At 37.1% G+C, this 25,683-nt stretch overlaps 1 protein-coding gene and 1 long non-coding RNA gene across 2 annotated transcripts in view; both read left to right on the top strand.

The window, feature by feature from the left end:
* LOC108428929 overlaps positions 1-19,122 on the top strand; it is a 29,898-nt gene extending 10,776 nt beyond the window's left edge. Inside the window, exons 2-3 of the long non-coding RNA XR_001857966.2 lie at positions 11,985-12,045; positions 17,383-19,122. This is a non-coding gene — a long non-coding RNA (uncharacterized LOC108428929). The remainder of the gene's footprint in view (positions 1-11,984; positions 12,046-17,382) is intronic.
* A 2,705-nt stretch (positions 19,123-21,827) lies between these two features.
* Positions 21,828-25,339, top strand: cmtm8b (CKLF-like MARVEL transmembrane domain containing 8b). Its single transcript, XM_017700425.2, has 4 exons — positions 21,828-22,378; positions 23,622-23,795; positions 24,363-24,482; positions 24,880-25,339. The coding sequence occupies exons 1-4, from the start codon at positions 22,226-22,228 to the stop codon at positions 24,964-24,966; spliced, it is 534 nt and encodes a 177-aa protein (XP_017555914.1). The 5' UTR covers positions 21,828-22,225; the 3' UTR covers positions 24,967-25,339.
* The last annotated feature ends 344 nt before the right edge of the window (positions 25,340-25,683 follow it).

Raw genomic sequence — 25,683 nt, 5'->3', positions numbered from 1 at the left:
CAAAAAAAAAGGTTCTTCTCATGCCAAATAACTTTTTGGCACCCTTATATTTGAGAGTGTAAAGAATACAGTTCTTGATGAGAAATCCTCCTGACAGGTCACATTCCAGGCATATAAAGTGATGACATTGTTTCCTAGACTTTAAACATACATACACTTAGATATTCACTTACAAAGTGTTTAAAGCAGAAGCAATATTTTCAAAGGAAATCTGTTCTCTGAACTGGTGAATGTGTTTAGTTTATGTCTTTGGGTTGATTTATGAATTGAAAAATCCTTAAGTTTGGATTTTATGGAAAGACTTTGTGTAAAACTGTGACAAACATCAGTGCCTGGCCTGGTGTAAGCACTGGCCTGGGATAACTTAGAATTGTGCTTAGCAATCATTCTCCAAGATTTGCCTTTATGCAGGCAGACATTTGGACCTGATCCCAGTAGTCTGAAGACAAAACTTCTGGAGACAGTTGAGTGTGGTGGATTAGGTTTAAACTTGGCAAAAAGGTAGATCTCCTTTGATTAAGATTCATAACCACTGTCCTGAACACGTCTTTACGCTAGGGTGATGGTCAATTTTTTCCCTTTTTTCAACAGATCAGTTCTTGTTTTGTGAACATTAATAGCCAAATGCTAACATTGTAATGATCATGATTGTCAGCCATGTGCACTTAAGGATGTTGGTCAGTATCTCTTTTGACTTTTAATGTTCTGATGAGCAAGGTTATGCAGTTAGTGTGGAGCTTTATAGGTATGCACTTACAAGCTGAGACAGCCAGTGTACCTTACATATGACTGTCATTTAACCTTTCTGAGGAGCAGTTGTTGGTTGATACAATAGCCACTTGATGTTTGTCCTGTGAATCAATCCATAGGTCGCTGAATGCATTAGATTGGTATCTGCAGACTCATGCTTGTTATCGAGATAGGCATTGCTCATGGGCATTTTCATTGCGTGAAAATTCATCAAGCTGTCATTCAATAAGGTCACCATTAATCCCTTGTTCTCTCTCTTGCTTTGTACTGCCCTCTGAATGATAATGCGCCTTGACGCATTAGAGAAAGATAAACACATAAAGGCTATGCTGGAATCACTCTTGATTCCAGTGGGTCTGTACTACTGAGGATTATCACAAAGTCTTCTCACCCTTCTTGTCTAACAATCACCATGCCTCAGTGGATAACAGAGTTGACAAACTGTTGTCACCTTTGCTTTTACAAGAAAAATATTGGAGTTTGTAAACATGTTAAATGTGACTCTGAATCTAATGTCAATCTCATGGCTTTTTACTATAGATAAAAATCAGATACTTGAGAGACTGGATCACTTTCAGCATTCATTGAAATGTCAGCATAAAAGCATCGCTTTACCTGCAGTGCTTTTAAATAGAGCCCTTTTGCATGCTTATAGACCAAACACTGTACAACATATTCAAAATGTTATATTTCCTGTTTCTGTAAATACCACATGAGACACTTGTTGTTGCCATTGCTATTTTAGTACAACATTGGCTGAAACGAAATCAGTATCATTTATCTAAGTCTGTTGAGATATTGAAAATGCTCCTCAGAGATTTCTACCTTTCTTGTTTTTTGTAAACACAGATCAAATCTTGGGCGAACATTCCAGTGCTGTGACTGTGCATACATGTGAGGAGGACAGCTGAGCAGAGCAGGGCAGAGGAGGAAGTTGTTGATGAGGAAAATGTGAGGAGGTTGTAGAGGTTGTTCTTGATGATGATGATAAGTTGGATGAGTGACAGCTCTGGGGTAGATGGGGGCTGACTGGGCTGGAGTTTCATACTCAGTCACAGGTGTGAGCTGGGGCTGGAAAGGCTGGAGGTAGGCACTTGGGGAAGGAGCACAGGTGGCGGAGAGCAGGCAGTGGAGCTCAGGGCAGCAGGCTAGCATGTGGCACCGATCCAGACTCTGCTACAGCATATGCCAGGGTGTGGGGAGAGCATGGCACAGAAAATATTGGCTAGAGAGGAAGTATGTATGTGTGAGTAAAAGAGAGTATGCAAGTATGCTTTTGGAAGGTCTGGCTGTGAGCATCAGAGAAGAAAGAGAGGACATGGTATGGTGTGTGAATGTGCGTTGCAGTCTGTAATTAACTTGAGACTATCATTTCTTGTTTTGCCTCTGTACACATACAGTGCTGGAGGAAACACACATTACAATTATGTTTACAGAAGTCACACTGCAGTATTTTTGTGATTAAAAGTTTTGGTCTGCAGTCTCTTCACCAGAATTACTTACAGTAAGGTGAGAATGTCCTCCCTTTCTTTTATTTAGTTTCAAGGTTGAAAATGGCCAATAAGTACATATTATTCATTTTTCATTGTCAAGAAAAAACATGTTTAAAAGAAATTACACAGAAGCCTCAACAACTAAAAATAATATCAATTTCAGTATGTAATGTGTCTACTTTTTACCTTTATTACACCTTCCATACTTTTTGGGAGACTTGTTTTCAGTTTTTCAAAGAAATCTGCAAGGATATTTTGCCACACCTCCAATTGTAGAAGTTTGTGGCATTCTCTGCATCCTTTCAGACCCATAGCATTGGGTAGACTTTTTCTCTCAAAGATGAAAGCTTTAAGCATGTTTAACTGACGGATGTACAGTTGTTAGGTCTCCTGTTTTTCTCTTTTAATATTTGTTTTAGAAACTCCTGTTTTTTCATGTTTTCCTATACCCTTTTTTATGTAAGTGGATTATCTTATATCTAATCTCCTCTGAAATATCTCCTTTAGCCATTTTAGATTCACATGAGAAATCTGCAGGCAGCTAAGGTGTGTTTGGGTATTTTCCTGTGTGACTCTTTGTGTCATTTTGAAAGGGAACATAATGTTAGTGACTCTTTTGGAAACATCTTTTGTTGGGAGGACACAGCTGTACCAGGTTGGTTTTAAGATTGGATGAAGGATGTGTTAAAGTGACAGTAGTGTGCACAAATGAAATACTGGTGGTTTTAATATTATACTCAGTGGTAGAGACTTTTTTGGAATTTTCTAATAAATGTATGTTACTTTTTTCTGATTCCAGAACTATACTGTAAATTTGCACAGTACTGTGTACCTGTTGGATTTTGTAAAAGCCTTGATTCAGAGATCATCTGTGATAGGTCAGAATGGTCACTTCATCCCATAAACCATTTATTGATTGGTTAATGGCTCAGTACTGATGTAACAAATGTGTTCGGATGTTGCGATAAGAATTAACAGGCCATGTATTGCACAGCCCTTGTACCACAGTGCAGTGTACTTAAAATGAAACGATGACTGTAAAGTCAAAATTCAACTGGCAGCTTTAATTTGCATGTATGTGTATTCATTCTGATTGAACTATGCAGAATCTACAGCTTTAGAAACAGACACCTACTTTCTCATGGTTTATCTTGTGCGCATATATGTCTTGACATATTCTTTTGGCTTGTAGCCTATGGAAAGCTCATAACAGTACATAATCACATACTGCTTCATCTGCTCCATATTCATGACACTAACCACATAAAGCCTAGCAAGCCACTACTGAAGCTGCCACTGCTGTCTATGGAGGAATGTCAGTCTAAGAAAGGAAGGTTTTCTGTTAAACTGTGCTCCAGGCCTCATCCCCCACTCTCTCTCTATCTCACTCTCTCTATCTGTTTATTTCTGCCAAAGCTGTAAGGTTCGTCTGGGCCCAGCTCCCAGGGTGCTGCTTCAACCCACCAAGCCAACGCCAGCTTGCATTATTATCATATTTCATCAATTATGTAAACGACGTCCTGCTGAGCATGCCTGTAACAGAGCACCATCAGGTCCCGCCCCTAAACGCATGCAAATGAGCATGCCTGCAGGCACGAGCTGACCTCCGCCTCGCCTCATCTCCTGCTCTCGCCATGATTCGCTCCTGCGTATGTCAGACAGCCCTGAACCCCTGCCCCACACAGTCCAGCAGCGCATGGTCCTGAGGGGAGACCCTGGCAATGCCTGTATGCACACAAGTGTTTCTGGGCAAGGATGTTGATCCTTGCAACATTTTGAAAAATTTAAATTCCCTGACATGGACTTGATCTAGTCAGTCAGTAAGCCCATTTTCAAGCGGCCTTATGAATTTCATGCAGCTCAAGTTTGTGGAGGGCTAATGTTTTTAGCGAGCATTATTATTGCAGAAGGGAGAGGCAGACAGTGCACACATGGAAACACCAAACAAAAAACAGCTGTCCACCTCCACAGCTCAGAACATTTGGGACTCCTGGATACGCTGTTTAATGTATTCATGTTAAATAAATGAAAGTGTAGAGGATTTTTATTTCATCTTGAACTCATACTCTGCAGATATTTCTATATTTTAGATCCTTTCTGATTGTATTTGATATTTGTTTATGCAGTTGGCATATGCTCATTTTCAGAGCAACTTATAATTTAACCATGTTACAGGGATAGGCTAATGTTGTTTTAGGAGTCTTGTCCAAGGACTCTTATTAGTATAGCATGGTTGGCTTGTGTGTGTGGGGAACCAAACCCTATTCAACCATATGGAGGATTACTCACTACGCCATACTAACCACAACGTGATTTTGAATGAAGACATATACTGCCTAAATCATGTTATTGTGCAACTTAATAACAACACTAGAGCTAGGAGGCAGGAGGAGTGCTGGAGTGAGGTGTTGATTGATGTGGATGGTTTGCAGACTTTGGTATTTAAACAATGTAATTGCATTAAATGACATAATAGTCTATTACATTAATCAATATTACAATTAGGAATATTCTCATCGTTATATTTAATATTTATGCTCTGCAACCAACAGACAGTCTTCAGGGTCAAAGCAAAGGACACAGACTACCCCCCCCCCAACCCAGGTCTGAAGGTCAGATTAGCCAGTGAGTTCATGCTAAGCATGTGTTAGTTCCATTAAGCAGAGACTATAGAGCAGTGAGTGCACTGAAAGGAACAGAGGAGTCAGTTCTTTCTCTCAATGCAGTCTTAGATCTGCTGCAGCTCTTTCCCCTATGTCAGCTTCCTGATGCATATCAGGACCAGATAAGGATCACTGAGACTGCTGAGAACCTTTTTTAACACAGTGCTCCTGTGGATAATGATGTTTGGCAGAAATTGAAGACCATCTCTTTTTACTGCTAGAGTTTAGAAAAGGAGCTGGGCTGATGAACCGCGATCAGCTATGCATAGCAAACTCATTGTCAGACTAAATTCAGAATTTCAATTATCAGCTGCTTTTGTCTGCTCTGTTTTTTTTTTTCTTCAGAAATTAAGCTGCTATCTCTCTCTATAGGTTAGTCTACTACAGTGCACAGAGTGACACTTGCAATGTCGCTGGAATATTTTGGATTTCAGTGAAACCACAGTCTAACGGTTCATCACTGAAAGATGACCATTGCTATGCGGGAGATTTGCAGTCCAGTCAAATGGAGCTGTCAGACAGTGACAGGTTCATCAGCAGACTCTCTTATCTATGCAAAAGCTAGACAGCTCTCTACGTCTTGTCCCTGTTATATGTTTGTGTGTGTGTGTGTGTGAAGATGCTGTTATCTGTGCAGGAAAGAACAGACACTGTGAGGTCCTGGCTCACAGTGCAGGCTCTCAGCAGGGTGCTTCTGCGACTGTCTGATTGCCCAAGATAGCTGCAAATTACTGTTAACTCCCGTAAACAACACCTGGCAGCTCCAGACACCTCCATTAGGAGATACACAGCGCTAAGTTTTTACAGCCAAACACTTAACATATCCACATTTAGAGTAGCATTTTAAAGACATTGTTTCTTGTATTATCTGCTAGTGTAGTTCAGAAATTTTTGCTATGCAAAAGACAAACATAACACCTGTCATTTACATATCCAGTCAAAAAGTTATTATGTACAAGTTATTCATTTTAACTATTGATTTCACACACAAAAAACGGAAAACATATTTAACAGAAGCTTCAACAACTAAATGTAATATTAAATATTTCAGTATACAGTGTATCCACCCTTTGTCCATTCTTTTTGGGAAACAGAAATCTGCAGGGATATTTTCCACACCACAAGTTCAGTTTTAGACGTTGGTTGTATTTTCTGCTTCTCACAATCCAAATAATCTCAAACACATTCAATTATGTTGAAATCAGGACTCTGAACACTTCTTCTTTTTGTCCATTTCCTGTTCTCAGCTGCACATGACTTGTCTTCTCACAGTGGAGGGATGTAAGTGGAGGTTTTGGTGGTCTACCAGGTCTTGCAGGATATCTCTATATCTTTAACTAATTTTTATGAACTTTTTTCGTTTCTTATCCTTTGACCTTCCCCATCATAAAAACCTGTTCTTGATGGCCATTTCTACTGAAAATGTAGAAATCTAAGGGCTATTTCTGACTTACACAGTGCTGTAAATCGGGTGGACTGTGGAACATTGAGAACGTTTCAAATATTCGAAATAAGACAAGTTTAAACTCTTTTTCTCTGTCTCTCTGTCTCTCTCTCCCGCTCTCTCAATAGCAGTCTAGCTACACAGCTGTCAAGTAGAAAAGGTCAGGGTTTTCCAGGTGTTATGCATTTTATTGCATAGAAATCAGAAAACGTACTTCTTGGCTTGCAAAAACTGAATAGTGCATTCAGTAATCCTCAATTCCCTTAGCCTTTAACCATAGTTGCTTTTCAGTTATTTGGAGATAAATTCCCCTAAACAGCAAACTCCTAACAGAAGGTAAGTTTTATGATGCAGATATAATATTGTACAGTTTAAGTATTATTTACATAATTTTAAAACAATGGAAGAGACTTTTTGCTAGTTCGGATATGATGTTAGAGGTTACAAACAATGGAGACTGGTGTAGACGTTCATACATAGTTTAAAGACATCATATTAAATACACAAAATACAAAATTAATATGATTTCACATGTCAGCCACCACGTTTCAGTACATGCCATGTGTACACAGCAAATATTGATCATGACTTTAAAGTTGCACCATGAAACTTTCAGTGTTGTGAACTGTTAAATTTGCCTGTGCATCTCCATTGGAAATCAATGCTCACTGGGCCTTGATGGACTCAGAGCTGTTTCTTGTGTGTTGTGCAGGGTTAGCTGATGTATATTAAAGGTGACTGCCACTGTAACTCTAGCTCAATTTTTCACTTCTCTCTCTCTCTCTCTCTCTCTTTATAAAGAGTAAGGTGGCACCGATTTAGAGCTGGAATTTTGTAATTGTAGCATTTTCTCTATGTTGGTTGAGTTGCACGTTGTTACTAATTGAAAAATAATAAACAGTAATAGAGCTGCTAAAACATGGAGAAATTACAGGTCTATATTATTTTACAATTATAATCTAAAGTCAAACTTTACACTAACTCGAAACTCTACACTCTGGACAAAACAAACACTTGTTGGATGCTTGGTTTATCCATATTTTTATTAAATGAAAATGTGCAACTCATCATATTTTCTACATAATTGTTTCTCCTTCCTGTGATTGATTTCAGAACTGAACACATAATGCTATTTTTGTTTTTTAAATATATATATATATATATATATATATATATATATATATTTATATATTTTACAGTATAGTTTTGTCATTTTATTATCTGTTGCACAAAAGAAATTGACAACTTAATCAAATTTACTTTTAATCTGATATATATATATATATATATATATATATATATATATATATATATATATATATATATATATATATATATATACATATATATGAAGCTAATATTAAGTCTTATAATATAAGCTGTTGTTTATCTCTGATTAAAAGTCATGAAAATGGCCATAGACAGTGTACTTATTTTCTTAGCTTAGCATTTACATTATAAATAGTTCCTTTCCATTTTTTAACAATTAGAATCCACAAAAGAATGTGATTCTTACCACAGAATTAGCTTGTTCCTATTGATGCTACCACAGGAACCTTTGGTATCTTTTCCTAGTTGAAACTCCTTTCATGTCAAATGGGACACAATAGGCATTGTTTGAGAGGATCATTGCCCTTTCAGCAAAAGTTACTTTGTCCTTTTGTCAAAAATCATTACGCACATTGACATTGAAAAGCTGCTCAGAGGTCTGCTAAGGTTAACATCAAACCAAACTGATCAAGCAAATTCTTTGCAGTTCTTTCATCTTATATTTTTTTTCTCTAATATAAGGTCAGCAGTTGTTTAATGGTCATGTGTAAGGTCAGGCAAATTATTTAGTGATATTAGTAACATTGAATGAGTTAGTCTGTCCTAACTGATTATAATCTTCATTCATAGTAGTTCTATAGACATTATAGACAAAGTCCTATAAATATTTGAAAAAGTGACAGCAGAGCAAGGTGGGTGTTTTTATTTTTCCAAAGTTAGGAAAGCAATTAATTTACTGCAAGGTGGGGCACAGCCCAGGAGTGCAATGTAAATACAGTCCCAGTGGGTCAATATGGCACGATGAGATTCCTCCCTACCATGTCTCCTCCAACACACACACATAGAAGCGCAGGCACCAGGCGCTCATCATCTCCTAAACAATCTTGGGTGCCACTTGACATTTTTAGCTGGTGAAAAGGCCAGGCTAGTTTCAGTCCTGGATTAGTGTGACATTCAGGCAGGAGGTGTTTCTCAGGACAAATCACCAGAATGAACACACCATCAGTGTCCTATTGTCTGGTTTAGCAATCATTATAATCAGAGTGCAATTTCTCTATTTTAACAAATTTTAATTTGTTTTAGTAAGCAAAGGGGAAGATAGAGTACTGTGCAAAAGGCAGGGATCATCTATAATTTATTTCATTTTCCATCCAAATGAAGCAAATTATTAATTTTTATCATGAACAGACATGTATTTAACAGAACATTACACAAACTCAGTATGTTCAGCATTTACTGCCCACCTTTTTTATTACAGCTTATATACTTTTTGGGAAGCTTGCTTTCAGTATTTCAAAGAAATTTGCAGGGGTATTTTTCCACACCTAAGTTCAGTCTTAGAAACTGGTTGTATTTTTTGATCCAAATAATTCCACTTACAAATTTAGATTTGTAGACTTTCAGTGTTGAGTTGTCTTCTCTCAGTGGAAAGATGGACAGTAGCACCTGTGGATTTTGTCAGATCTGACGCAAAAGTGGAGCTTGACTTTTTCCTCCCTCTCTCAAAAATAAACGCTTTAAAACCTGTTTATCTGATGGGGACAGTTTTGGTGCTCTACCAGGTCTTGTATGGTTGTTAGGAGGTTCATTTTCTCTGCAACGTTTTATTGGAAACTCCAGTTTTGGAAATTGTTCTGTAAAGCACCAAAAAGGTTCTGCTATAGTTGCAATATCAAGCTTGTAACGGCAGACGAAACCCTTTTTTGTGCCATATAGTCTTTACCAAAAGGGAGAACCATATACATCACATTCTGAAACTAATCTGCAGAACCATTTCACCATGAAAGAACCCTTTAGCCATGCAAATTGTTCTTTGAGTGCTCATGGTTCTATGTAGAATCATTGTTTTTACTGTGGAGTAAAAGAAATATGCACACCAGAGGAAAGATAGGAGGGAAGACAACACAAAGAAGCTGAGTGAAAGACAATGTTAAAGAATGTGTAAAAAGATGAGGAGGAGCCAAGGACAAAGATTTTGAGTTTTACTTAGCAAGATTATAAACAACCAACAGACACTTGATTAAATTAATTGAAAAAAAAAACACAACTAACTCAGTTTCAATGACTTGCATGCATCTGGTAGGTAATGTCAATAAGAGAAAACTAATGAAAACAATTTCTCATTTTTGGAATCTACTTAGTGTAACGGTAATGTGTAAATGTTTGTCATATATATTTCTACTTTCTTGTTTTTTAATGCTTTCTGTCACTGAAAAGTGAATAATTTGTACACAGTGGCCATTTTGTCTATAAATTAAATAAATGAGAGGGCGGTCTCCGGTTACTGCACAGTACCGTATGTGAGGGGACACAGTGGAGGTGTTTCAGTTTACTGTGTATCTATTTAATCTCAATATAAATGATTTTAGTGTATGGAGAAATCTGTATTGAGGTATGTCTTATCAGTGCCTAGCAGGTTCAGCAACACCTAGTGAGCCATCTGATGGAGAAGAACAGGCCATTAGACCCATAAAACACTAAAACTAGCTATTAGCCTCTACAGGGACTTTGAATACAATGGAACCAGTGAAGCGGTCAGAGAAGATCCTTATAGCGGAGCACCATCTCCAGACCAACCATAAATTCCCATTGGCTAAACTTCTGCTATCCACAATAATGGGATTCTGAACATATCTAAATGACATTTTCACTAACTGAGATAGTGTTTATGGCTTTCTTAGAAGGTAATTACAGCAGATAGAGGTAGTTAGGGCAACTATTTGGATGATCTATATCTTAAGTGGCTCACTTTTTCCTTTCCATCACTCAATCTAGGTTACAGAGAGCACTGACACTTATTTCCAGACACTGTTTGTAACCTTATGCCTGGGGCTATGCTTGCTATGCTTAGTTAAAATTGGCATATAGTCTATATGTGAGCATTTACACACGACAGTCTGGACATTTGAGCTGTATTAAACCTTTGCTTAATACCTGCAATGCTGCATGCAGTGAAGCAGTGGCTAGCAGTGCGCTGGTAGGCTATAGCACTGAGATTCAGGTTTAAATCTGTGTCACATGGAGATATACAGTCGGTCTTTTCTGGTCCAAACCTGAACCCTTGGTTTTGACATGTTTAGTCCCAAAGCAGTGAAGTCTCGGCATTAGACCAAAATCATTTTTCTTAAACACCACAGACAAATTGACCATTTACTGCACATTTCAAACAACCTTCTTCCAAAAAACAAAGCACTGCGTTAGGCTGTAATCAAATAAAGTGATGCCAATCCAGGTACCTGCCCTTAATTTATGATAGCATAATTAAATGATGTTTCTGTACCTCATTAACCCTATTAAATGCAAGGAGAGGTGGCCTGTGTCTTTATTTTTTGCATTAACTTTTCCTCCATCTGTGTTGGCAATGATCACAATATATTCTGAGCTGCTAATGAACCCACTCTGCTGAATCTAGGCCACTATCACTTCTCAGTTCTTCTCAAATCTCTCATACGTTTCCTTTCCATTCCTGCTTTTCTTTGTTTTACTTGCTTTCTGGTGCATGGCTGATGAAACAATAGACAACCAAGGGATGTGATAATGTGATAATTATAGCTGATCTCTCTTGAACCTATTTTGCATATAAAGAAATGTTTCATTTTTAGTTTATTAAATTATTTGTCTAATTACTATAATTCCTCAGAATTCCATCACACAGGTCTTTGTTTCTATATGTACGTATATTACTTCTAGGCACATTAACCTCAAAAACTGCTATCATGAAAATAAAAAATTATTACGTCAAATACGTCTGGAAGATTGAGTTTAATGGTTAGTGTAGCCTAAGCTGAATAGACAAGGTAGCTCACAAATTCAGTGTATGTCTGCTGTAAACCATAGCTTAACAGGTGAAGGCAGAAGCTTTTTGGCAGCATTTGTGTTGGACCTCTAGCAGACAGTGCTTTTTTGTGAATAATTTAAGCCAAGTGGATTTAGGTTACACTGCTGTTGTTTGTTGGAAGAGCTTTGAAACGTCTCGCTCCAACTGCAGATGTTTGGTTAAATGAATAAATAAGGAAACAAACAAATGAATAAATACATAGGGCATAGTATGTCCTTAATATACCATTTAATATAAAATATTAAATATGCAGTTTGGCCCATTATTCTGGTAATTTTGGTGCAAAACTAAATTCTCTGTCCCTGGAAAGTAAATATATAAATATATATATAAATATTATAAATATAAATACGGTCTTCATTAATCTACTGGTTCGTACTCTCGTCTGTTCATTTTTATATTAAAAGGTTTTTTTTTTACAGAGATCTATTACTTCCATTAATTTATCTATATGTCTGCTAACCCATTAATTGATTGATGATTTGCTTATGCATTTGTTTCAGTTTTGGTTGTTGTTATCTTTCCAGACTCTTTATAAAGGGAAGACAAGAGAAGGTCATGTTTTCTTTCCGTGCTTTCCTCTACAAGGTAAATGTTTTTGTCACTCCTATGATCCTAAAGGCTCTCTTAAATATTTATAGGACACCTGCTTTACTATTCTATAAGGACTTTTCAGTCCATGAGGTACAGCTTCATGGCAGATGTATGAGATTAAAGCATACTTGCCTTCCCTTCACATTTATTTCTTAATAGCTTGAATTATTGCAAGATAATATCGTCAGTGTGTTACAATAATAAGATAATGTGTAATGTTGTTGCTATTATTCATTTTCATTGCTTTTTATACATGCTGCAAATTTTCTAATGTTAATGGTTCAGCTTGAACCATCTTAACTGTTTTTTACAGCCTAATCCAGGTGTGTGCTTGTACTCAAGTATCTATACTGACTGTGCCTTTAGCATGATCATATAAAGCCTTATTTAGAACTTTCAAAAAACCATCTTACTATGCAACACTCAAAACAGCTTATTATCACTGTGTTTATAAGTTATTTTCTTTTCCCCTGGTAAAGCTGAGCCTAATTAATATGAATTATTGGTAGGGAACGCAGCTAATCAGAGAACACAGCGCACCGCCACACAAAACATACACACTAAGTCTCTCCAGAGGCAGCGTTGAAGAAGAAATGTAAGAGATTTCCAGATATGGAGCATCTGCTGCCAAGGATAATCACTGTGAGGAATTGACAAATGCTCACAAGATTTATTTATCATTTTTCTAATTCAGGTGCCAGTTAGAGAAGCTGCTGGAATTGTGGAGATGCAGCTCGGCTAGTTCTCATGCAGCCTCAGCCCCTCGACCAGGCAGCGTATCGACTGAACCGACAGGAAAAGAGAGAAAGGGAGAGAAAGGGAGGGCGATAGCTGCTGAAAAATTCATGCCTCTGCCAGCTCTGTCTATTCGCCGCTCAGCAGGGGCCCGCCTTTGATACTTCACACTCGCAGAAAAAAAATGCAAATGATTTTTTCACTGCATAACATGGAGGGAATATATCCCCAGCAAGTGATAGAAATCTCCTGCCAAAACAACATGAAATATAGCCACCACTCTCTGGAACTCGTATTATTTATTTATTTGTGTATTTTTTGGGAAGTCAGGAGGGTGGGGGGCAGTTGTCCACCATATGTATGTATATAAATTCAGTTGTTTTCAGATTTGTTCTTTTCATTTTGTCACTGAATGCACTGTAGACTACCACTTGCTAATTCTCTTACTTTGTTCCAAGGTTACTGCTGAACTTTTTAGCATTTTTTAATGAGTCTAGCACTGATGCCGCCTTATTTATTCCATCAAAACAACATAATTTAGGACATCGATATTTTTTTTCATTTGTCATGTTATTTTTACTTATTCTCACAAGGAAGCACATGCTGAGATGTTACATATGTGCTTGAAATTCACATAAGCAAGGCTGGTTGGGGAATGGCGATAAGTAATATATGAGAAGAGAGAAGTGCGATGTTGTTGTGGGCAGCTGGAGGGGAAATATTAGCTTTGACAGGTAGCACAGCAGGGGGGCCGCAGCAGTAAGGCTGGGATCTATTCTCTCAGCCCGGCTCAGTTTCAGGAATGCTGATTAGATATGCTCTGACATATCGGCTGTGTCAGAGAGTAATCCACTAACGCAGTCACAAACCCAACCTTCAATCCTGCCTCTTAACCACCTTCACCATCCGCCATCTTTGTCTGTTCATTCACGCCTCATTCGTTGGGCTGTTTTCATCCTTGTACTACAGTTTTTTTTTTTAAGCCTTGTCGTTCACTTATGCGTTTCCAACATTTGTGATAGGTGCACGTACACCTCTAAATAATTGGCTATGTGCTTGTGTTGGAGGGTTGGTGTAAGCTGTGGGGGTGGAATGAGGCATGCTGGGATATGGGGTGGGGTGCAGTGGTGTCTTGGTAAGGTTGGTGGGGAAGTGTGTGTGTGTGTCTGTGTGTGTGAGGAGTGAGCAAGAGTGTGTAATAATGTCTTTGCCTTTCTGGGCGCCCACATCAGCCAATTATGAGGCGACATCTGGGTTAGCTGACAACTCACTGTGGATGAGGGCGAAAAGTGAGTGCATGTGTGTGTGTGTGTGTGTGTGTACGTGTGTGTGGTGTTCTGGCAGCAGGGAGGCATTTAGGAGAACAGATTTGGGCTCTGAATTCGCAGCAGGGCAGGGGCTGGGCAGAGGGCGGTGTCAACACACATAAACACGCACACACACATGCAGCAATCACTGCTTTCACACACATTACACACAACAATGCTTGCACACAGAAAGCCACACCAACTGCTTGCCTGCATTAAAATGACAGAAACCTTCTTCATTTAACAATTATTGTAACATCATAATGCATGCAATAAAATAAAAACATCATCCTCACTCTACATCTTTGGTGGAGCTTTAGATTTGTCAATCTGATGCGTTTGTATCATTCATAGTGGGCTGGTCTTCTGGACATGGATTAAGCTTAGCTAGCACTGGGTCATATTGGAGGTTGACCTAGTCCTGCTGTTAATTTGTTCTTATTTTTAAATAAGACGTGACAACATGCTTTAGTCAAAGATTTGAAGTTAGTATGAATCTGAAATGACAACAATTTTGTTTCTGTATCATGTTGTCAGGGAGCGCCTCTGAGCTTGCTGAGTATTGTTGCTTGAAGATAGGTTGAAGTGAAACATGATATCAATGGTTAATATTATTTTTCCCTGTCCACTGGTGCACAGTGATCTAAAAGTATTTACATTTTGATGGAAGATTACAGGAAAACAAAATTTGGGATATCACTTATTGGGGTTAATGTTCTTTTTCTATAATTCCCAAAGTAAACACTTATACATTTTTATTCACTATGTATTCATCTTTACTCATTATGTATCTGTATGTATCTGTATTAGTGCATAATTGGAGGTCTGTTTTGTAAAAAATAACTGCATTATTAGTTATGATAATAACAATAAACATTTTGTAAAGACCATGCTATGCAAATTGTTGAGCATGATCATCAAACTTTAGTACTGTATATTTGAATCTTGTAAATTGGTCATATTTGAATCCCGTAGGTTATAGGAAGTGTCATGTTTATTGTTTTATTGCAGTGTATTACTTAATAGCTAATAATAGTTTAATAGTTACTAAAATGTCAAGATGTATTACAGATTCTAAAGTGCAGTTTTACATGTAACATAAACTGACATTTTAGTGTAGTCAATCTTTTTGGCAACTGACATACAGTGAATAAATGTTGAATTTGTGATGCAAATTGACTTGGTAAGCAGTTTCTAACATCTAATTAGAGGTCCCTGAAAGAACATGGAACATATCTTAAAGTATTACTGACATATTAATCTTATCAACTCTTAACTGATACATTTTATAAAAGTCATGTGAGTACATAGAACCTTAGGAATAAAATATTTAGCTCATATTATATTTCATGCTCAATAATTTGCATTACACAGTCCTAGTAATGTGGTTATAGTGTGCTGTTGTAACTAATAATGCATTTATTAGTTATTTTAAAATCACAGACCTCCGATTATGTCCTAATACTGATCATACAGAGCAGAACCCCAATATGCAGCTCAAAAATGTGTCCCTTAAAATAAAGTGTTATAAAATGTTGTCTCTTTAATAGTCTGATGTGATGAATTGTGTTTAAATGGCCAGGCACATGAACTAAGTAGAAAAAGTCTATGTTGATTTCAGGTTTCTTTGTCTTAGAAAACCAGCTCACAATGTTTACCTGAGCTTGCTTTGGCTGTCCTGCTCCTGTGCTAAAAAAAGAGATTCATTAACATTCATAACCCAAATCAATCAAACCATTTAACTGCTATAAAAGCTTGCTTTAGTACATCAAAACCTCTTGTTGAAACCGCCACTAAAAAGCAAACAATCATTTCAGTAAGTAACATTAATGCTAGTTTAAACCATGAATCAGGCTTTTGCATATGATGAGAACTGTTGTGTACAACTAGTGTTTGTTGTGGGAAGGACTTTGTTTCCATTAGGCCTATGATGTTACACAGTATGGTGGTCTTATGGCAGCTTGATTGGCTCTCAGTATCAGTGGGATATGTGGGAGATGAATGACATGGATTCCCTGAGGCACTGTGGCTCATACTGAGGTTTGAGACATACATTAGCACTGTGAAATGGCCTCCCATAGTGGACCTTCACACTCACAGCAACATCACACATGCTTCAGTGCGCGCACACACACACACACACACACACACACACACACACACACACACACACTGTGTATATACAACTTGTTCAGCTACAACTACCTTCTGGAGAAGCCTGAACTGCTTAGAACATGTCAAAACCTTGTAACTCCATTTGATATAATTTTTATACCATTTGAAAACCAGCTGCTCTTTCTATTGTCTAAATATTTAGTATAGAAATAGGATCTCCTTACATTAATGGACATAAAAAGGGTCCAACTTGTTTCTTGAGTTTTATTTTCTTCACTGAGATCCACCTTTTGTGTTTCTTTGTACTGAAAACAGTCCTAATGCATTTCAACATGACCATTAAGGATATTTTTATTCTGTGACTGATATATGTAAATGTTCACTATTGTGATTGGCTGCTATGTGTTGTGTGGGCTGAAACACTCCTTATAACTTTGATGTGAATGGGTGAGACTTACCTACTTTAGGCTTAATAGGAGGATAAATGTGACATTGCAAAAACATTTTATTCAGAACTGTCTGATTTTTCAGTTTAACTTCCATTCGTGGACTGTATGTGCTGTGGGTGGAGAGTGGTACATTCTGAACTCTTGAAATATTAATTTTTCAATATTGGTGAATATTATTGTATTTTTTAAAATGTTTTTCTTGTAATGTGGGCTCTTTAAATTACGTCTTTTTCTTTCCTGGTAAAGTAATTATTTCTGCAAGATTTTGTTAGAGTAACAATATGTGCTTCTATTCTATTCCATTCCATTCTATTCTATTCTATTCTATTCTATTCTATTCTATTCTATTCTATGTGGCAACATTGCTACAAAATTTCCCATAGTACAACAGGAGACCAAGAAGCTCATGCAAAGTCTTCCACTTCTTAGTTAATAGTTTGTCTCATATTCTTTTTGTACATTCTGCGTACAGTTAAAGCCGTTTTGACTGGATTTTGGCCTGTATTCTGGTCCTGTGTGTCCTCTCTCTGGTCAGTTTGTGGTGAAAATGGATTTCTCTCCTCTTTGCTCCATACATAAACACTGGCATTGATTGACTTCTCCCGTATTTAGAGTTAATACAGACAGGCTGATCCACCTTTTCCCAATTCAGTTTTTTTCCCATAGTCCTCTGCTCCTCTGCTGAAGCTGATTGAAATGTTTGCATGTATGTTTCTCTCATACAGAGGTGAGAGGATTTGCCTGTGTCTCAGAGTGGCTCGGAAAATCCAACTCGGTCCTAGACACCGAAATAATTAATCCCCTCGGTGTTGGCTCTTCTTTCACCCTTTCAATGATTCTCGTAGCGGCTTACCAGCCCGCTGGAGCCTGGAAGAAGAGCAGAGGAAATAAAAGGCAGCCAGAGATTCATCAGAGATGAGGACGTCTTAATGTGGACTCTCTCCCTCCATCCCCCTTCAAATCCAACCCTGCATGCTCTGGAGACTATGAAAGACCCCTCATCCCTCATTCATGATAAAGAAAAGATAATTTAGCTAGTTTCATTTCCTTTTTCAATTATGCTCAGAGGACTTTGTTGTGCCATAATTAACATTTCCATGGTTGAAAAGTGCAAAAAGAAGCATTCCAAGCTAAAACTCTGGTGGAGAACGACCAGTTATTGGGGTAGTCATTATGTTAAGGGAAACTAAAATTCAGTCAGCAAAACTTACAGTACCTTCACCTGCCTTCATTTAACCTTTATATTATTGAGAGTTTCACCCTTTTCTTAAATGTTTGATTTTGTGAGTAAAGAAAATAAAAAAAAAGTAAAGAAAAAACTGATGTGCCGTTAGAGGATGAACCTATTGGTCTTTACATTTTGTAGAGGCTCTTTAAGAAGGTTCTTCAAACATATTTTGTTTACAAAAGGTATCAACTGAAAGGCTCTTTTGAGAAGCAAAAGTGGTTCTTCTATGCAACCTTTATTTTTAAACGCGTTTCAAAGCATTGTAATTACAGGTGAGATAATTATTAAACTGGTAAACATTATTTGGAAATATAGCATTTAAAAGCTCAAAGTTTCTAAATATCACAAAAAGGTGTTTCTTGAAGTGCTGTAGTAAAGGCTGTGGTTATATATAGAACCATTTGAATGCTATAATAGCTCTTTGTGTAGTTAAACTCTACTGTATGATGGACAATCTCTTATAGATGGTTCTTTAAAGAACATTAAATGGTTATTTTTAAATAAATAGTTCTATATAACACCGAAAAGTGTTCTGCTGCTGTTCCACATGATCAATTTACATATTTACATAAGTACATAATTTTTTTCCATTTCATGTTCCAAAATCCTATAATGTATATAAATATTGTTTACGATTTCAAATGTTGTTCAATTGTTATCATGAAAGTAATAATTCTCTGTCAGCAGAAAGTCTAGCCGAGTGTCGGAGCACATGGGAAATTCCAACCAGGTGTGTCTCTATTGGGCTTAAGATCATTCGGGCAGAATAGAGCTTTTAAAGACAGAGAGGCTATGAAGGCTCGTCCATGATTACAGAGAAAAGGGGGCATGGTTTCCACAGCAGGGCTTCGTATTGACTACAGTAAATATGGGGAATATAAACTAATCCTACCAGTAAAGGCTGCAGGCACTCCTGAAAGTCATGCAAATCCATTGACCGTCTTCTCTATAATCTTAGTATTAATCTCAGCTTTAGCAAGGTTGTTTATTAGCGTACTCCCCTAGAGCGAACGATAACATCGGCTGTAATATCTCTATTTTGCAGGGTGAGGAAGACTGTCCTGTAGAGCTTCAGAAATGAGAATTATAAGCCTCTACTAGTGTCTTCACTCATTAGCTATTTTTTGTTCATAGTAACATTGTATATACAGTATGGAAATTGTATGGTTTGTATGCACAATGTTCTACTATATTTTGTCTGTAATAATGTTTTAACATTCTTGTTTAAACATTTAAGTTTAACCAATTTAAATATTTTTAAAATAATAATATATGTAAAATGATTCATTAAATATAATCTCATTTTCTTTGTGAGCAAGGGCAACTAATGATCTCCACAATTACTGTATGTTTTCACTTTGCCATAAGCTACAATTAAACTACAAAAAGGAAGCAGTATGTGACTTTGACCATATGACCTTATGACTCGGTAAGTGAGATTGCTCCAGTAGATACTTGCTTTGTTTTATAACAGGACTTGCTGTAGAAGTGACCAAACAGTTCTTAATAAGAATATGTGTATTTTTTCCCTGATTGGATGGTCATAACCATACAGAAGCCAAAAGCACAGTTATGAGTATTTTATTAGTAATTAGTATAGTAAGAATTAACCAGTTTCGGATACACCTCCTGAAGGGAGTTTCTCAAATGTTAATCTGCAGTATTTAGAAGTGGCCTAATATTGGTTTAATCTACAGCATTCATTTTATGCATTATATTATATATATATATATATATATATATATGTATATATATATATATATATATATTGTAGAGCGTGCAAAGTGCAGTGTCTCTGTGTCTGTACACTGGTGCCACAGCATGTGTCCATACCAGATGACTTAATTACAGTCTCTGCAATGATGCATTCATTAAAAGCCTTTACAAATGAGTACATGGCCACCACTGTGAATTGTTATTAATAAGCAGTGGGCACCGGGACCAGTGGGGCCCATGAAGGACAATGTGATATGAACGTCTTATTCTGCAGCTCACAGTTAGAAGTGGCAACCACAATCAGAAGATGAGATTGAAATTTGGAGATATAGAAGGTTAAAGTTTTAAAATACAGAGTATGGAATATAACATGCTTAGTGAGGCTATATGAGAGTTTGTGTCAGAGTGTGTCCTCGCATATTTAAACATTTTACATTGAAATGCTATTATTGTTGTTAAAAATTATGTTATTATTTCAATACTGCAAATGAACACTGCCATAAATCCATGATCTTAATTTCAGGCATTGGTTTCTGCTGATAAGTTTGCACTTTGCACAGTTTTATTTCTGAACTAATACTGGACGTGCCAGTCTCATGCCAATCTGACCGGTCAAAGGGAAACCAAAAATGTATTCGATAGCTGCCTCATACCAACGCTGTCTGACTCTCTGTGTCTTTGCATTATAATGTAAATGGCTGTGTAGAGCTAGTGAACTGAGTAAAGCACATTTATGGCACTTTTCTGGTTTGTTTACCCATAAATAAATAATCAGAGCTACAAAGTGAAACGAAACGTTTTAAGAATAGAAAGGGGAAAGATAGTGCACTGTTGGCAAGTCAGCCTACAGGTGAAAGCTATCCAAAGGGAAAAAAGGGTGCACACACCAACAGGTGAGGTTATTAGGACTGGACAGAAATAAAAGTGCCTGTATAGTATTAAGTGAAATTTGTAGCAGAAAACTGTTATTATTGCAGATGGTTACACACATTTGTGTCACAGTGAAATATGAAAGGTGTGCACAGAAATACAATGTACATTTGAGTGAAGAATAAGTATTACAGTTGAGCCATAATAGACCTTTTTCTCTAATAAATAAGAGCAAAATAAAATAAAATATAATAAATAATTTCATTGTTAGGCTAGTGTTAGAGTTTGGAATGTTCTAATGTGGTGATCTGTAAAGAATAATACCACAGTATTGTCAATTTCATATCTCAGTGCTCACATTGATTTCATGTGTCAGTGCTTTCATATCGCAGTAACACTATATGACACAGGCCTGATGGTTATCATATTGTGTCAGATGAGAGTGTGAATATTGCTGAAACACATTAAATCTCCTTTTGATTTATGGTACAAAACTTAATTCTGTCTCACCATGGTGTCAGCATCATTTGATGAGATGCAGCTTGCTGTTTTCTTGATTAGGTTTGATTTTTTGACAAACCAAATAAAAATGTTTCTGCCTTAGCTGTGCTTGCTGCTGAGAGAGACAGTGACACAAAATCAAGAACAAAGAGAAAAGACAGGCAACATTATTGTACTATTATTGTTTTTATTGGGAACAAAGAACACATTCACAACAAATTCAATACATAACACAATACCTCATATGTAAACTTTATTTTTGTCCATGTTCTCGTCTTTTGTGATAGCTGGATATGTAAAGCACATATTTGTGTAATATGACTATAACATATATGACTAGTGTTAATAAGGAGGCTTGTTTGTGGTCCAGCATGCTGCACTCTGGTCAGAGTTTCTACATTGATCAGATGGACTTGCTGCCCCCTTGTGGTGATTTCATTTTATTGCAGGTGAAAGAATGTTGGAGGTTGAGAAAAGCTTTACAAGGCACCAAGTAGACAACCCTGATATTTTCCACTCCATGATTATCATTCAGTCTTATAATGTGGTTTACTAAATGGCACTTTTGACTGGGTTAATCTGCATCTACCACGACACAGGATAAACGTCTTTAAAGCCTTTATTATGGGTTTGTTGGAACGTTTATGGTGATTTCACACTATAACACATTACTGAAAGTCCAGACAAGCTTTCTATTAGTGAATTCAGCTACCTTATTGTGCCTAAATGTTGACACAGACTTTTTGTGCACTGTTTGTACACTCTTTATAGAAAACCATTGCCAGTAGAATGAGACACTCTGGAGCAGCCACACATGAGCCAAAGGTCACCATAATTAATGCCAAGTGTCGGCTAGATGGGTATAAAGCTCCCCAGCTTTGGGCTGTTGAACAGTGGAACTGCATTCTCTAATAATGGAGCTCCATGCAGAACCTGACGTCACTATGTAATGCAGAACAACACCACCTGACATCACTAATGTTCTTGTGGCTGAATACAATCACGCAGTCAGCAGTGTTCCAACATCTAGAGTAAAGCCTTTACAGAAAAGTCGAGGCTGTTACTGCAACAAAAAGGAGACAAGTTCGCTTTCATTTTAGAGGAAATGTTGGATGCGTATCAATGTGTACAAACACAAGTTGGAGATAGGGGGCGCTACTCCTTCAGTCTGTAAAAAGGCCAACTTCTACTCACAGACATAATCACTAGTGTAACATTTCTGACTCAGAAAGGACCAGTGTGTCTCGGTCAGGATGGAGGAAGACCCGGAGGCCAGCACAGAGGACAGAACGAATAGGACGAGTAAAAGGTCGAGTTTGGACAATGGAAGCCTGTCCCACTCTACACTGGCTTATGACAAGAAATTTGTGTGCTCTCTGCCAGGCATGCTTATGTTTGCAGAAACAGTGAGTAGCCTACGTTCTCTAAAAATGTAGTGTTTTACAGAGAGAGTAGAAACTGTATAGAAACCAAGAAAACTATGGTTTACAGTTAACAATAAAACACTTACATAATAAACTGAATTAACTGAGTAATGAGGCTGTGTAAGTAGAGAGGTTAACTAAAGCCTATGGGCTACTGGACCTGTCACGTGATACATGATTGACTTTGTCCTTATGTCTTTGTAATAACTGTAATGGTAATGATAACTATAGTAGTAATATTAATAATAAAGTGTAGCATAAAACCAAAATAAACTAACATTATATATTGTATAGGTAAGTGGCATAAATAGGTTCTAACTAGAAGTAGAATAACTGAAATCATGTTCCTGCTTTTTTACTACTAGCAAAGCCTGAAACTAGCAGAGATGTGTTCTTTATGCTATATAGAGAACATACAGATGTTCTGTTTATGTGCTATAGAGACAGTAATGAAATGAGTTGTGAGCATTAATGTGGCCATGTAAGCATTTTGCAGCCAGGCTGTCTACTATTGGTTAATCTATTTCGTTCAGCCGATATCAGGAATTTCAAACTTGGATTTAATGAAAAGGAGGGACAGCCAGATTCCACAGAGCAGAGGAAGTGGACAAACTAAAACTGCTTGGCAAACAGACTCTTCCTCTCTCCCTTATTGTTTGCTTTCCTTCCACAATCCATTCTGAATCTCATCCAAGCATTGACTCAGTGTTTAATCTCCAGCTAGTCATATCTGCCGACTCCAAAAAAACTTTTCCTGTGATACCAAGCTTTCAGTAAGGAATTCTTTGTTTCTTGTAACAGGATGGAAGGCTGGGTGTGTATGGGTGAAGACAGGAACCTATTAGTCAGAACTTAGAATTTATACAGTTTACAGCAATAAATGCCACATGAACAGAAGCTGGGCTTGTCATTTTATGCACTGATGTCCTGTACATTTTAGTGTTCTGTATGTTCTAAAACACCCACCTGAACCCAGGAAAGGCTTTTAAATTAGCACTAAACACTAAACTATGAAGAGCAAGGTGGTCTCCGCGAACAGGTTTGGAAACTACTCATCTAAGCTCTGTGTTCTGGGAAAGTTAGCCCATGAAGTTCAAAATAAACATCAGCCTTTTTGTATGATGTACTTGTCATGTAATGACCAGTCTCATTTTTCATGCATTACATTTTTATGTGATATATGAACAACATTACTCTATGGCAAAGGTCTTCATTGTGTCCTCAGGTGTGTGGGTTGCTGGTGTGGACTCTTCTGGCTGGGACAGAGTATTTGCATGTACCAGCACTGGGCTGGGTGATGTTTGTATCTGTGGTCTGCTGGGTGCTGACTGTCTGTCTCTTCCTACTCTATCTGACCACAGCGCACACCAAGATACCACAGATTCCCTGGACAGTGCTTGTGAGTAGATTCAACTCAAATCCTAAGAGCCACTTGTGGAATTATAGGCCAGGAAATGAATTTGAAGATGGTGTTCATGCAAGCTGACCTACTATATGTGTAGTAGTGGACAACATCAGAAATTAATGTGAGCTTGGGGAAAATGTCCCTGAGATTATAAATGCAAGAGTAAAAATAGCCCTGTAAGAAACCTATAAAAGATTCATTAAAAAGAATGAACTATATTAAGCAGTCTACAGAGATGGCAAATGAAGTATGATTTTAGTACCACTGCAGTCACCATAGAGACATCGAGCTGGGGATACTTTAGACCACATTATTTACAAAAAAAGTCACTACATGGTTCAGCAACATTAATGTAAATCATGTATGTGAAACATGCAGATTTTTTTTTGACATATTTGTAAATATGTTGCAACATCGGTAGAGAACAGATATACTGTATAACACAATATGAACAACCTATAAAACAAACTGTAAGTACAGCAAAATCAGCATCATCCTTTGAGTCATGAAGGCTCAAATCAAATCCAGAAGGGCAAAAATTACCTGAGATTCTTTTCACAGGGTTTGTGCTTCAACAGCAGTGCTGCTGTTCTTTACGTGACTGCTGCAGTGATTAATGCTGCTTCTGTGACTCATGCCACTAGGGGGCGCTATTACTACATCAGCTGGATTGCTTCCACGGTAAGAGGAGCATCGCTCCCTCTTCTCTGATTTGTTTAGCACAAGCTACATTGACTGACTTGTGACTTTAAGGACACATTTACCATAAAGCGTCCTCCTTTCACAGTATTGGATGTAAGATATGATATGCGTGTAAAATATGCATGTTTTTGTGGGGTAAAAGGGTTAAAACCTAACAAAGGTGAGGCTTATGATTTGGGTTAGGATCAGGAAAATCCTGACTTGGTGTTTAGGTTACAGTTATAAGCAAGTCTTCACAACAATATAAAAATAATAATAAGTGTGTAATTTTTTCCAGAGAGAGATTGCTAAATACCTGATTGTTTCCTTACACAGTTTCTAATGAACACGATGAATGCAAATTTTATAATCATTTTCTCATTTTGTTTTTTTTTAGGTATTTGCCTTCTTGGTTGTGCTTTGTTATGCAGCAAATGCATTTGTGAGCTACAAATCTTGGAGATCAAAAAGTGATGATTCCTGATCTAAAGGGTGCTTAAAAAAATTTAACTAGAACGATCATTTAGAAGCATCTTACTTGTATCATATGAAACTTCCATATGTTTTAATGTAAAGGTTTTTAGGATGTAATATTTGTTTTTGTGATCTTTTTAAGAACTGCACTCTGTTGTTCTCCTTAAAGAGTTTTACAATGTTTTGTACAGTTTGGAACAGATTATTTTTTAAGTTAGTATACGATGCTACTCTGTCATGCATATTTGAATTGTTTTTGTATTTCTATTCAGTGTTTGGAATAGTATACTGTTCTTGTAAATATGGTATATTTGTGTATGTTGGAAGTGAAGTGTATATAACACTAAACTGTGCAATATAAAACAAAACATAAATTGCATGTATATATACTGTGTCCATAAAGTATTGCTAAAAACAATTGTTAACTAATGCTGTCATCCACAGCAAAAATTACAGTATAAATCCTAAATGCTGAAATAAAACTGAAAAAAAAAAAAATGAAATACATTTTTTAGAGTAGTTTCAAATAACACTGCACACACAGTAATCAACAACAAACATACTACATTGCGCCACGGCTGAAGTGCTTAGCAGAAGCAATTCCACCTATTTTTCAATAATTTCTGCATAATTAATGGTTAAGATGTAAGCGGTCATTCAGAATGATTTGATGTGAAATGTTCTGTTCTAGAGGTACTTACTGAGTCAGAACTGTTCACAGTGGTGG

Source organism: Pygocentrus nattereri, chromosome 3, assembly GCF_015220715.1.
Source record: "Pygocentrus nattereri isolate fPygNat1 chromosome 3, fPygNat1.pri, whole genome shotgun sequence".
Taxonomy (NCBI): Eukaryota; Metazoa; Chordata; class Actinopteri; order Characiformes; family Serrasalmidae; genus Pygocentrus; species Pygocentrus nattereri.
Note: the sequence above shows the minus strand (reverse complement) of the source record. Positions and strands in the feature narration are given on the sequence as shown.